The 15,374-nt window shown below is 39.3% G+C and overlaps 1 protein-coding gene across 1 annotated transcript in view; it reads left to right on the forward strand.

The window, feature by feature from the left end:
• LOC148816084 (pappalysin-1-like) overlaps positions 1–14,691 on the forward strand; it is a 208,895-nt gene extending 194,204 nt beyond the window's left edge. The window contains exon 22 of the mRNA XM_088940554.1: positions 13,870–14,691. Coding sequence (XP_088796680.1) covers positions 13,870–13,974 — 105 coding nt within the window. The 3' untranslated portion in view covers positions 13,975–14,691. The remainder of the gene's footprint in view (positions 1–13,869) is intronic.
• The last annotated feature ends 683 nt before the right edge of the window (positions 14,692–15,374 follow it).

The following is a 15,374-nucleotide window of genomic DNA, read 5'->3' on the forward strand; positions in this document are numbered from 1 at the left end:
CTCTCTGTTTGTAAAAATGACTTCTACAATTGACCTTGTCAGTGCCTTTGTGGATTTTGAAAACTTGTGTCAGGTTCCCTTTGTATGTTTAAAACTAAATGATTTAGTTCCTTTAGTCTGTCTGTGTAGGACATTCCCTTCAGCCCCCAAATATGTACTGGTTTGATCTCTTCTCTGAACTGATGTTAGAGCAGCAGTATCTTTTTTGTAACCTGATGACCAAAGGTGTACACACAGTATTGCAAATATACATTTTCTATTATACCATTTTAACATCATTCTTTAAATTCTGAGCTTTGACTGTAAATCCTAATGTTCTCCTTTTCTGATTACCCACACTTTGATGGAAATGAGATTGGGAACAGATGGAAATGATGTTTTTGTAGTTAATGTATTTGCTACCTGCATTTACAGTAAATCACTGCACTTGTTTACATTCAACATCAAGAACAGAACCTACATCTTCAATCTATATGTACATCTAAAACCGACTTCAATCAAAGTGGCTTAGACTGTTAGCCCATGGTGTCACAGTGGTATCATTGCATGTAATTTCCAGCAACCCCTGAACCCTTTATGGTGCTTCAGTAATACCTATTTAAAAATAATGCATTGTTTTCAGTTTTAAACAGTTGACAGTGTCACTTTTGTTCACGAATAAAAGTGTTTCATGGCAGCTTCGCATTTTAACATTTTTAAAAACCTAAAAGAAAACAGAAAAAACAGTACATAATGCTTTGAAATGGTCTAATTTAAAGTGGGAGCTTGCAGGGTTTTCCAGTCCTCCTTCCGTAATGGAATTAAGGTTAAAAAAATACATTTGTTCTCACTGAAGCCCTGTTTGAGATTTGATGTGTGGAAAGTGTGGAATGTTTCTCAGATTAAATCAACCATGTGATTAGATTGAAAGAAATGTGGCACTATTTTAATTAAGAGAGTGCACGCTGTGTACTGTAGTTTTCCAGTACTTAGGTGACGTTGCAGGTCCTCTTGAACTGATCAGATCTGTGGAAATGGAACCAGCTGTTCTTCCACTGTTAAAGAATTGTCTTTGCTCAACACCATCCCTCAATGTTCTGCCTCGCTTATCAGTTCAGCAGGAGCCTCCCAAGATCTGCGCAGAACTACTTTACCTTTCTTAGGTTACTCGATTTAAATCTTCCACATCTACACACATCTTCCTGAGAGAATTCCTGCTTAGAGGCAGGAAAAAAAATGAGATTGGGAACAAGCAAAACAACCAGACTTCTCTTTAAAAAAAAGATCCGCTTTAACAAAACTAAACTAAAAGATGTGTTTGTTACAAGACAAGGCACAGCAGTTCACACTACTAGCTCACATCCAACAGTGGTGCACCTTTTCTTTAAAGTTTGTATGCTGTACCTGTTTTCACCATGTGTTCAGGTTTCACTCTAAAGGCACACTAAGGAGCTTCCCAGGGGAGATGTTTTTGTTTCTTTTGTAGCTTCAGATATTGTAAATGATTCATTCGCACTTTCCAAAATGAACAGTTTCCTGAACTACATTGTTCAGTTGCCTGTAATGATGTCTGCATTGGGGTTGTATGGGGCTATCATGCCAACAAGAGCAGGTTCTCTGAGATCACAAACGTAAAATTCATATGACTCTGATACATACAGAACACCTATGATAGCTGCAAAAGAAAGGACAAAGAAAAGATGAGAGTTGGTACAGTACATAACAGAAGTTACAAATGAGAGAAGGTGAGTTATCCATCCTAGTTTGTTTGGCAAAGTTAAGTTGTTAACAGCTTTCTAGATACAAAGAGCACTTGGAAGTCACTTGATTCTCAAGTTGCCCAAAAAAGCCTTTTTGAATTCTCTTTTTTTCTTCCCCTGTTGACTTTACATGGAGTGGAGTGAGTTCTCTTGACCTAGGAACTGACAGGCTTTGTTGCCTTCCCTCCCTTTTGATTTAATTGGGGTCAGAAAACATGTTCCTTCTGTGCACTGTCATTTATACACTGCTGTCACAGTCTCACTGTCAGGCCATCTATAACGGGACATCTCAGCTGCATGAACAGTACAGACTCTAGGATTTTGTGTTGCACCCTCATCAATTGACATTGGTTTCTTGTTATCACTGTGGACAGGGATCATAAGAGAGGTGGAATTACTATCTGCATCTCCACAGTGAAACAAGACTGTTTGACATCAATTATTAGTTGGTAACCAAATGCATTATTTTTACTTGGATCCTCTGGGCCACAGCAGTGAAGAGACAGCATTCCATATGATTGAGACAGTATTGGACATTCCCTATCAAAACGTGCATACTATTCCGGATCCCACTGGAAAGTTATTGAATTACCCTCTTGTGGCCTAGCAATTGTTTCTAACATCTTCTTTTTGGAAGATTGAACCAAGAACAAGTCATAAACTTCAGGAAAGAACAATGAGTTTCCTCAGAACTTGGAAGATAGTCTAATTGAACCTCTCCAGTTCAGAGAGGACACAACATTTTGAAATCCTCAGAGGGCTTATAAAAGTACAGTGTTTTTGTGTTTATCACTACCTTTTCATAGATGAGTCGCAGATCAGCATCCAGTCTGAGAGCACGAGGGTGATTTTTTACAGACTGATGTCTTTGACCAGTGAAGATATTATTTGCATTCATGTAGAATTGTGTCCTATTATTTACAGAAAATGCTAATCTATTTTGGAAAAAATATTTTGTTTAGAAATAAATGAAAACTAGAAGTAAATAGCTGCTTATAATAGCGCAGGACCTTCTGGTGCAGCATCTTGTGCATTTGTAACATTTGAAAGTTGTGATTTCTATTTTTTATGCATGTCAAGACAGTATTATTGCTTAGACAGACATCCAGCTTCAAAAGTCTCAGTTAAAGCTTATTATTTGAAATCAGTCTGGGTGTACTGAGGAGTATTTTTTGGAAGATAACCTGAGAAATCTGTTATTAAATGATTTCCAATCGATCATAGAAAATCTTTTTTTTTTTGCTGAAAACCTTGGAAAACTGGAGTTCAGTTTCTTTGACCTGCTTAAAATTCATATTCTTGTTCAATAACTATTTGTATAGTTTCTGCCTAGTTTTCTATAGATCTTCTGTAGACGTTCAATATGATCAAGAATCATGGAACTGAAATACAACTGTAGCTATTTTAATATGCAAGTCACAAAACTCAGTGTGTATTGGAACCCTTATAGATTTAATTTGTGGAAACCTGCTTCTTGCTTGCTGTAGTGTTGTTTAGAGGCCGTAAATTGCTTTGTTCTAATGATCTCTTTGATCAAAATGGCCAACTCCCATATTCTTGATTTTTAAAAAGCTCATACTCATTTTTACAAGTCCAACATCTCTTGATGTTCCTCTTAATGTGAATTATTGCCTTATAAAAATATTCTGTTAAGGACAATATAATATCCAGCGCTTTAGTTCATCGCTAGTTAAATCTTATTTTGATTCCATTCTGTAAGGGTAAGGTAATGGAAAGGCTCTTGTGTTAAGTGATTGCATCCCTTTCAAGGACTTTAATAGACAGCGTTAGGTTCTGACTTTAAAATGTCTAGCACATGTTGTTAAACACATTGTGGTGCTCTGTGAATATACTCTGGCTTCATGGGTTTTCCACAAGACACACCCTTTTTCAGTACTTTCCGTTAAGAGAGAAAAAGCCATTCATCAAATAGCGCTCAAAGGTCTGGATGGTTTGTCATGTTGACATCAATCTGCTTACTGGCTCCTGTACACCTTTAATCTCTGAAGCTACAGTTCAAAATGGGTTGAACAAAGGCAGAGAGGCTGTTTCAAATTGCTGGGGCATTTAAACTGTTCACATGTTATGTTTTGGATCACGTATGCAGCCCTCGTTTGTCATTGCTGACTTCATTAACAAAACGAATGGATGCATTTTTTAAAACATGTTTGGAAACAGAAATGAAATGAGCTGCTTTCACCCTACAAATTCACAGGAATTTTGCCATTTTCTCTCGCATGTCACAGATGTTTGGGAAGCTTTAAAAATGAAACACGATTTCAATTTTGTCTGCCTTTGCATATGTAGTAGTTAGATGTAATTTAAAGAACATTTTCTGCAGATAATAAATTCTAATTAATTTCACAGACAGTTTCATTTAATGCAGATATTGTATAGATGGTTCTTATGATTTCCTAGAAGTGTAAAAGTTAAATGCTCTCTTTCACATTTCTTCATGGTATTGATTACAAGTTCTTATGTGTGTGCAATACTGTATGTATACATACACACATATGTGTATGTGCACACCAGTATTGTATATGTTTTAGGTAAGTACTGTGTTTGTTATTCACATAGTATATATTATCATATATATTCATACATTTCATATTAAACAACCTGCATAAAGCTCTGCTTTGCTAAAAGATTTGCATTCATACAAACTGAGTCTTGCATGAGCACCTTTATTTCACAGAACATCTAATGTGATGTTCAGAAAGGGTTTACTGTAGGTTGATTTCAGAGCTGCTTTCCTCTTCTGAGTGTATGCGTCTTGCACCATTGACCTAGATGTGTCACACAGTCACAGGCACAATTATGTTGTTAAGGGATCTGACCCGCAGAGGAAGTTGGTTCAGTGCACAACTGTTGTAGGTAGAAAGCACAGGGCCCCCTCAGAAGGAGTCTTATACGATTAGGTGCTTGCTGTATCATTTTTGAATTTCCTTCCTGCCCCTGCTTTCTAGTTCACTGCCATCTATGTGATATTTTGTATTTTAAGGCATTTCCTCAGAGCCAGGGTTTCAGAGCGCAAGCTCACTTGTGCACGTACGGAGCTGTCAACCACTTGCTGAAAAGCACATTTGGAAATGATTCTCATATAAGGATTTTTAACCTGTTGCAGAGAAATGCAAAACTGTGTTTTCATTATGGTGAAATTTCAAGAAGTGGCCAAAAACACATCTGGCCTTATGGGCATTACTCACAACCCGGAATTCACATGTGCTAGTTGTGTACTTTTTGTCTGCAAGTGTTTGCAGCAATCCAGACAGTACACTAATTATTACAGTACTATAGAATTGTAGCACTGAATATCTACATAAGAGTGATCTTCACACCTCAAAGCCCAGCTACATCTTATGGTATCCAGAAGTATTTTTTAAAATCTAAATCAGGTTTTCAATGTATAGTAGATGCTGGAGAGTCAGTATGTCTGCAAGTCTCATTACAAGTCAGCTCTTAATGGTTTAAATTATCTCATTATTGACCTAACTGGGCTAATTTAACAGATTTTCCTCAGGTCTGGCTGATCCATACAAGAGATCTCAAAAACAGGACAGGACTGAATTGAATGGACATTAATATTCAAGTACAAATAAAAATAGAGGCTAGTGTTTTATTGAGAAATAAGGACCATTGTGTGATAGCCTTGAATAAACAGGTTTAATGGCCTAATTCTGGTAATTCCAGTCTTTAAATCTGCCTAGTGTTGCTCCACATAGGTTTTTCCATCAAGGAATAGTGGCAAGAAATTTCAGATTTATCACACAAGTATGATGATAAATACAGCAGTCAGTGAATGTACATACTTATACAGTATACTGTATGTGTAAAGGTAGCAAGCTTTGATTTTTCAATGGTCTCCATCTTTTTCGTTTTACATAATTAAGCACATACAGCAGATGTTGTGTTACCACCATGCATTCAGGTAGTCTTGACTGGAATGTCTACTGGAAAATATTTCCATCTGCAAAATGAATGATCCCATGAATGTACATATTAACTGAGGCCAAAGGCAAAGGTTATACAGTGATGATTGTCAACAGCTGACAACAAGAGAAGTAGTAGTCCCAGAAGGGCTGATATGTCATCTATTGGAGATTGACTGACTATCCCCCATGGTTTAGCAGGTGTGAGAAATGACGTTCTACACATTTCAGACTGAAAAGCCCAAAGAGTTTACCCACATAATACTGTAAAAATACATGTGTATGTGATCAGTTTCCATCACTAGCAAATGCAGAGCTTTAGGAGGCTTATTTTAAACATGAAAAAAATGTAGTTCTTCTGTTTTGTTTCTACAGTAATGTACAGTATCAGAAGGAGTCCTAGGAAATGATTTAACCATCAACTAGAAATTAAATATGAAGTAAGGGTGTCAGGATTCGTCTTTATGCTTGGCAGTAGTAAAGTTGCTGTCAAATTTGGGAGATAAGATAAGATCACTTTATTGGCCATATACAATATCTTGTATTAGCAATTTGTCTTTTCGCATACTCCAACTTAAGACACACAGGCACACGGACAGGGAGAGAAGCTTGGGGTCAGAGCGCAGGGTCAGACATTTATACGGCGCCCCTGGAGCAGTTGGAGTTCAGGGCTTTGCTCAGGGGCCCAACGGAGTAGGATTCCCCTGCCGGCCGCGGGATATGAACCGGCAACCTTCCAGCCACAGGCGCAGATCCTTAGCCACAGAGCCACCGCACGTGATCCCAAATTGTGTGCACTGGGAAAACCAGAGGCAGCTTGTGCTGTGGTTTAGGTAGTTGCATTTGCTTTAACTTAAAACCCCAGCCTCACACTTGCACTGCTCTGTCATGCAGATTGCAATCCATCTGTGCATGTTATAACCAACAGATGCCTGCAGAAAGGCATCTGCACTCTGTGGAGCCAGGTAGTGCCTTGTCATCAAGCAGATGCTTACACTGAAGGTCAGGTATGACACATATCAAATTATACTCTATGTAACCCTCAACTTTAGGCTTAGGCTTAGATACTAGACTTTGAACATGCTCTTTACACGGGAGAGGACTTCTTCCTTTTCTTCTTTATTTGAGAAAACACAGAAACAAAAACCCAAATAGTGAATTGACTAGCTTTATAGTTATAGTAAAAGAAATATCTGTTCAACAAGAGAAAAAATCATCACCTTTTCAGTTTATTCCAAAATAAAGGTGGAATAAAGTTCCACAGCTTTGTTCAAGTGCTAAAATGGACATTATAGAGGACTTATTTAATACCTTCAAAGACACATGTGCCTAAGCTGCCCTTGTGGCCTGCAGTGTTTATAGCTACAGTCCCGTATGCCTAATGACATGTTTAGCAATTCAAATAGTTTCCACTAACCAAAGTAATAAAAGGGGGGTTAAGTGGTATGTGAGGAATATGTAGAAAGGAAGGAAAAGATGCAATTCTTCCTTTTGAAAATGCAGCTAAAGAATAATAAGAAAACAAGCTTTGCTTACAAAAGTCCGGATGAAAGTGTGAGATTCATTTCATTTAGTTCTTGTGACTCAGCCTTTACCAGGAATAAGTAGCTTTCTGGTAATGGATGGATGAACTCCCTTACGATTTGCATTTTTAAATCAGCCTTTGTAAATAAAAGCAGTACAAGGTCAAATCAGAAACACAGGATGTAGTAAGTATGGCCCATTAAGTGCTTTCTGAAAGCTGGTTATTCAGTTGTAGACGTTTCTTTGCATGGGTGTAATATTATTTTGGATAACTGTCAAGAGTAAAGCTAATGCTTTTCAAACAGAGGCCTTTCTCAATCCAGAATTAAGTATAGGTGGTGTCACAAAGGGTTAATGAGCGTATGTCTGATCCCCCTGGGTGTGGCTGGCCTCAGTTCCCAGGGCTGTTGAGTGGCCACCTTCAGAGAGCTCCGATCAGGACCAGATGTGGCAGCTGGGTCTAGCAGCCCATAGGTCAAGGTCAACGAATCTTTGTCAATACCACCACCACCTTTGTAACAAGCTGAGCTGAAAGACACTGCAAAACATGCCCAGCAGCATTCCACTTGAAAAGAAATTTCATTTTAAGTTTACTCTTTACTTTGGTGCTGTCAGTCTGATGTGAGTGATAGCTCGGTGTACCTTCTAAAACATCTTTGTGTAGTTTTATGAATTTTTATGCAGCTTTAAATTGTTTTTTTTTGTTTATATTTGGTTTATGTGTAGGGTGTAATTGTTCTTATCAAATGTGGGGACCTCATCTCATTTAGAGTTCAGGAGGAAGTTGCCATTTTGGCTCCCTATAGGAGTTCTCTGGAGCCAAGATGTCTGCCTGGCTTGTTAGAGAAATTTTGAACTCACCCAGTATCAGAAAGCTACTTGTCTTGGTGAGGGTGGTGGCAAACAGGAGACTGAAGCTAATCAATTTGTATTTGTAGTATACAAAATAGCAAAAGAATTTACTGATGTCTGGATACCACCAAATGATATTAGATTTTAGTAACACCTCACAATGAGTCAATTTAAGTTGATGTGATCAGGTTTTGAGGATCCTGCTTAATGGTAATTAAAGCCTTCTGAGTGACAAATTTGGTTTCTTTTCAGCCAAGCTGTATTAATAGCTGTCAGTAGTACAATAGTAGTAATTAATAGCAGCATCTTTGAGTAAGTTATCAAAGTAAATAACACACACATGTACAGAATGTGTTCAATAGTGTTCTTAGAAGATTTACACTTTTCTTTCCAAAAAGAATTTGTGATTACCTTAATGCTTTGTAAATACCTCTGAAAGACTGTATACTCTGTGTACTCCGTAAAACACGATGGACCAAGATCAAGGTAGTGGAAATCCAAAACAATTATCATCATGAATTACCAATAAGAAACTGTTAATTGAAGCAACAGCACGTTTTAATCAAGGGATTGAAAGCAACAGTATTAAGTGTGCTTCATTCTTTCCATCCTCGCAAGTTTTCAAGCGAAAGTTCAGACGCCTGCTGCCTGTGCTCTCACGTTGTCAGCTTACGTTCTTTTTGGGCGGTTTCCTTGGGTGTCTGTCCGTCTGACGTTACTGGCAGCTGCAGCGAGAACACCCTTTTCCAAACCTCGATGCAATGGAGACGCTTGTATCTTGGACTCTGTCCAGCAGTCTCCAGGACACCACCCTTCAGGAGCGCAAGATGACATCTTGAGAGTCACTGCGGTGCACATGAGTTTGAAGAGGCGACAGGATGTGAGCAATGAAATTCAAGATTGCAGAGATGTTACTTAACCAGTTGCAGCACCACCTGATGATGCATAGTGCAATCCTTTTTGGGAACCGTAGCGATTTTTCACTATATATCTATTTTCTCCTCCTTCGAAAAAAAGAGAGGATTGTTGGATTCTCAATAATGTTGTTTAAAACTGAAGATTCAAGTGTCTATCTTATTTAAGAAATCTCTGAACACTGCTAGGAGTGCGTTCACGTTAAACTGAATGAATCTACCTGAGAAATCTGTAGGATTTAAACTATAATTCTCATTAAATCATGATTCCTAGAAAAAACAAAACCTTAAAATATCATGTTTTCTCCCCCAAGCCAATTATTTTCATATTACACATGTAATGATCTTGTGACTGAATGCCAAAGTTGGTATTCAAATTGTCACAATTGAATCCTTAGAGATTCCTGGATTAATTTTCAGGACGCAACAGGCAAAAGACATTGAATTAAGAAAAGAAGGGGGTCTTTGAGATTGCACATTGATAAAATCAGTATTCAGAAACCATTATTTTGAAATCCATTAAAAAAACAAGATAAGACCCTCTCAGCTTTGCTTTTAGATTCAGATCCTCCTCCTGTTTCCCATTATGTTGTACAGTAGGTACACAGCGCCCCTATAGGCTGGTGTGAGGTGGCTGTCAGGATAATGCCTGTTTCCATTTCCTTCTGTTCACTGAATCTCAGGAGTCCACCAGCATGAGCTCATGGTCTCCTCTCTTACATCTCTTTCTCTCTCCCATTGCGTTTCCATGGTGCTCAATGTTCCACACAAGTTACTCCTTCCCTTGTGACAGCTTTCTAACAACCTGAGATAGTAAAATGTTGTCTATTCTCCATCTTCCTCCGAACAAGTAAGGCACCATCTGGTTAAACAATGAGGCTGTGGAAAGGAGTAAATAAATAGGTTTATATGAAACACTTATCCAAGTGTGAAAACATAGACTAGATTAAAAAGAAGGCATTCCAAAACATTGAGAGAAGTCAGACCTACTGTAAATAAGAAGGGGTGTCTAAGAGTGCAACTGTGATAGATACTTTAAGTTACCCGTATAAACATTTGTCATGGCAAAAGATGAGTGTCTGAGAATGAAGTACTTGCTTCTTGTACCGTCTGCTAATCTATTCATTTCTTTTTACTGTGTGCTACAACATTGTCCTTTAATCGGTAATATCTGAGAAGGTTGACTGCGTTTTTTTATGGCCTTTTTAATTAAAATCACTATCATCTGTGATCATTTTTTTGGCAGATATCTTTAACCCGAGAAATATTTCTAAAATGAGATTTATAAAAAATAAACAATGAGCAAAAATGCAGAATATTGTATGGCAGTGTTTCTCTGCGTTCCACAGCACACTGGTGCTTCATGTAACGGCAAATTGAAAATCTAGTCAAAAAGTACAAGTTAAATTCTTCTCATTAAAAGTGTAGTTTGTTTTGCTTTGAAATTAATGTTATTTCTTGCAATGTTTAAAATTGTTTGTTCTGTGGCAGGACATTTAAAATGTGCCACAAGATGGAACGTTTGGGAAACACTGGTGTAGTGCAATATACAGTAAATAAAAATGTGGTGGAATAATAATTATAATAATATATTACTGCATTTGGATGAACCATTCAATTCTGCATATTCACGGATAGGACTTAATTAAAAATAAACTGAAAATGGTGGATTAGGTAACAAAATGGTAATGGGCATTGATTTTAGAACATGCAAGAACATCTTTTAAATTTTGAAATGATGAATATTTTGAAAAATAAGGTTACTTTCCTTTCAGGAAAATAATTAGTCTCTTTAGTCCCATTAGGAACAAAAAAACAAAAAACACAAGACCTGCATAGCTGGAGATTAAGTTCAGAGCACAGTTTTAAAGAATCACTTAGCACATGATGTTTCCTAATGCACATTCTCCTGCAGCCTGGGCCAAAGTCCATAACAGATTCACAGTGACTTAAACTGATCTTTCTCTCTCTGTGTGGTGCATTCACAGGACACATCTGTTCACCTTCTGAACTGCTTCTTCCAGCTCCTGACCAGCCCTAGGCTTGTTTGGAGACTGATCTCTGACTATATAGGTTTCCAGATTTGCTTAAAGCACAGAAGTGGATCGTTTAAAAGAGAATAAAATTGTCCTTTATCCTTTAAATGCCCTTCTCCAGTTTTACCTGCCTCTTAAACATAGAGGGAACCTCTAATCTAAAGAGGCAGGCAGGCAAAAAGCTTAGTGTTTATGTTTCTAAAACCTAGAGCCACTCAGATACATTATTTATTTAAAATGCTGCTGCTCACTGGCATAGCCCCATGAGACTCAGCATCTCATGTTTGTGAAGGACAGAGGGTTCACTCACATTAAAACATTACATCATTCAGACCCTCCATGCATCAAAATAGCTCATGCAGAAGTGAAACTTCCCCAGGACAGACGCATTGTGCAAAGGTTTTACAGTTTACTTTTCAACAAGGTACTTTGTCCTGACTGCTCCAGCGCAGATTATACTGTAAATGGGTGACAGCAGTACTGGGAAGACCCTGTAATGGAAGGTTGGGGAGTTATGTACCCTTAATATGCCAAATCCTACAGAAATCTGAGTACAATCGAACCTGATGAGGCATTTCGCTTGGTTATGGGCTTTTGCTTTATATGTGTTCTGCAGAGCAGCGCGGTGGCACTGTGATTAGCACTGCTGCCTTGTAGTGCCGAGACCCTTGGCTCAGTTCCAGACTTGGGGTTCTGTCTACTGTATATGGAGTTTTATGTTTTCCCCGTGTTTGTGAGGGTTTCTTCTGATTTCCTGCCACAGTCCACAGACATACTGGTAGGATAATTCTGGGAAAATCAGCCCTAGGTGTTAGTGTGTCTGTCTGTATGTCTGCCCTGCATTGGACTGGCATCCAACCCCTAGTGTACCCTGCCTTGTGCCCATTGCTTGCTGGACTAGGCTCTGGCTCCATCACGACCCAGGTTAGAAAATGGAAGAACGGATGTGATCTGCAATAGCTATAGTTTTTGTGTTACTTGTGTATCAAGCATGTATGTAGTGTTGTTGACAAAGATATATAATGGCACTATGTAGTGTTGTTGTTACAGGTACAGGTATATGATGTTACTCTGAAACTGTATGTCCACATAAACATTCTACGAATGGGAGGGCTCACTATAATCATATATCAAAGTAGAGGAGCAGAGTTTCAAAACTTCACAGAATATTGTTTTTTTATAGATAGAAATCTGAGAACATCATCTCCTCTGTGTAGAAGTTTTTCACAGAAAAAATTGTGAAATAGTTCAAATTGGTACTCTTCTTGGTAGTGCAAGTTAATGTTTCAAAGCCATACATATTCTGCTGAATACAATAAAGTGGTACAGTTGTAGAAAGTAAATAAGTTCTCATTTCTTTTGGAATATAGCCAACAGATAAAAATAACGGTGTCTTTCCTGCAAAGGGTGTCTCAAAACAAAAAGTAGAAAGAAGAGAAAGCAGTTAGAAAGAAGGAAAGCATGTCTGAATGCATCACATAGTTCACAGGTGAAACAGACGTCCTGGAGAAGCATGGCCTTACATGAACTTGTCTTCGTTTTGCATAGTTGGCCAAGGAGGCAAAGCTCACACCTTATAAAAGGGCCAATGTGTTGTTTCTGGCAAACAAACACACTAAAGAGGGGGGAAAAAAAACAGTTCACGAGTAGTGGAAGTCTTCTAATAAAAGACGGGAGAAATCACTGAGGGAACAGGGAAATGATGTCGAGCCAGAGCTCCTTAGAGAGATGAATGAGTCTGTTTACAGCTGGGAAAATCCCGCATAGCAGCTGTAAAGCACAGGGAGGGAAAGCCTTCATGTTTGCATTAGGCAGCTAAGTTCTTCACAGTTTACGGTACTTAATGCATTGACAGCAGCTTCAAGAGGCCACTTGTATATTGCTTTCCTCTTGTCTTGAAGGGAGTTCTGTTGTGCTTTAGTCATGACTAACCCAGACTTGTTTACAGTTTGCTGGACATGCTAGCGTGCGTTTACGCAAGAAGGAAGGGATCTGTATACGTTTACAATGCTTTGTTTTTATTGACAGCAGAGCTTTTACAAATAAATGCTGTCAAGCCCTTTGTACCAAAGTGTTGACCCGTTAGCTGTTTAAAGAAGGTTTTTTTGTAAGGTACGCTTTTGAAATTAGATATTCCAGATGTTGCATTAAGCAAAATCCCCAGGCAAAAAGGGTTATTTCTTCGTACATTCTGATGCATTTAACAAGGTGGCAGTCATGTAAAGTTTAATAGGTAACTATCATCAAAGGTGGTAGAGCACAGGGAAGCACTAATGGCTTTGCAAGACAGGCATGGCACCATGATGTTGAATTCACTGAGAAAAAAGCTGAACAAAGATCCCTGAGTAAGAACTGGAAATCCATCTCTGTCACTGTTACGTAGGGATGCAGTAAAAAGACTAAGAGCCTATTAAAAGGCACACTATTATTCCACTTTTGAATGGATGCATATCAAATGAACTCATTCCTGTTTTCCCTAATGCTCTCTGTGGGTTGCACGTGGCTAAGTGCAGAAAGGTGAGCTTTTGCCACAGGCTAGTGTCATCCTGATGAGAACGACAGAACTGCACAGGAAACGGAGATGTTTTTTTTTTTCATTACTGTAACTGAGCTAGCCCCCTTAATCCCTCTCATGTTACAGAGTTTGCTCCTTACAGTTAGCATCCTTTGCTTTTCAAGAGGGAGAAAAATTGACCCCCCCTACCCCCCTTTTGTTATCGTGTGGTTTTATACTTAACCGAGAGACCCAGGTAAACTGGGAGGAAGATTGCTGTGGCTTTGCAGCTTATAGACCACGGCGAACTCACGCTGGACTGATCCACAGTGCACATGGGCTCTTGACACCGTGTCTTGATATTTTCTGTTGGTCTTCCAGGTGATCCCCTTTCCCATGTCCTGTGACGTTCGAGAAGACTGCGCGTGTCTGGACCCCAATGCACAGGAGAACAGCAAAGGAGCCTGGCTGCATTCCCATGGCTGAGCGAGCGACACAGGGCAGACCTCAGCTGAAGGCAGATTGGGAGAGCCAAACATTCCTTTCTACATTGCTGCTTACAGGAGGACCTCTCCACTCATACCACACCCTCACCCCTCCGCTGGTCTGCCTTTCTCCTTCTCATCAGGAAAGAACAAAAGGACTTAAGTGGGTATGAACAAAAGAGAAAAAAAAACCAACTTAAACGAATGAAAAAGACTTTAATGAATGAAGCAAACAAAACAAAGCCTGGATAGCATGTTGTCGCCTAGTTTTGAGCCCTCTTCTAGTAGCCATTGTCGGCTGTGCTATGATCTCTTATTTTAAAACGGATGAAAGAAAAGAAAGCATCACGAAAGATGACAACCTTTGTGCCCCATCCGAAAGCGGTTGTTTATCGGTATTCTGGTTTTCGATAGGACAAAGGCGGGATAAATCGGCAAACGACCCAATAAGGAAAAGAGAGCCGCAGGCCAAACCGAAAGGGGGTTTCAGAATCTGCTGCTGAACTCCTCGCTTTTACCAAGTTTAGAATCCACTGTGACTCCGCAGGGGTCACCTTAGCTTCCTGTGCCCTCTGTCTGTGTAGGGTGGGAATAGGTTTTGTTAACGAGGAGAGACAGGGCTGACAGGGAATGGTCAGATTTCGTTGAAAGCGGAAGAAGCCTTTGTTGATGGCTGGGCGTAACCAAAACCCACACGCAAGTGGAAGAAAAAAAAAAATCCGTTAACCGAACCGGCACTAGATGTAATTCAGCACAAGAAGATTAACAGCAGGGGAGCTGCTTTGGGTGATTCTGTTCAGCCTCTTACCTCTTAAGGACTTTGCCTTGACCCTTGGCCTTGCATGGGGCCCACCAACAGGGATGGAAGTCAGGGGTGTGAGCCCGTGGGGTCAGAGGGCACCTTTGCTGGCACTGGAAAGCTGACTCACGGTCTGGTCTGGCTGAGCTGAGAAAAACAGAAACCACACACACAAAAAAAAGGAAAGGTATCATAATAGTCTAGAACGAGAATATGAAATGGATAAAAGGCTTAAAAAGTGAATTATAGGGGTTGTAAAAGAGAAATAGCTGTGTAAGCATGGCTGCTGCTACTGCTGCTACCTTTGCTGCTATCTGCCATATGACCAACTCTTCTGACTTTACAGGTCGTTTTAGGACAGGGTGACGACAACACCAGACTGCAGAACGATCTGCCTTAAAGCTTACCTCTAACCTCTCATATGCACACACAGTGTGTATGTAAATAATACAAAAGTATTGGCACCCTTCACTTGAGACAGTTATTCCTTTATATGAAACTACTAACATTTATTGAAGACATCTTCTCAAAGTTTAGTGAACACTGATTCACCCGCTTCAACAGCTGTATAGAGTCAAAGAGAATTAACACAGTTCAAACAA

This window comes from Atractosteus spatula, chromosome 23 (genome assembly GCF_055471065.1).
Source record: "Atractosteus spatula isolate fAtrSpa1 chromosome 23, fAtrSpa1.hap1, whole genome shotgun sequence".
Taxonomy (NCBI): Eukaryota; Metazoa; Chordata; class Actinopteri; order Semionotiformes; family Lepisosteidae; genus Atractosteus; species Atractosteus spatula.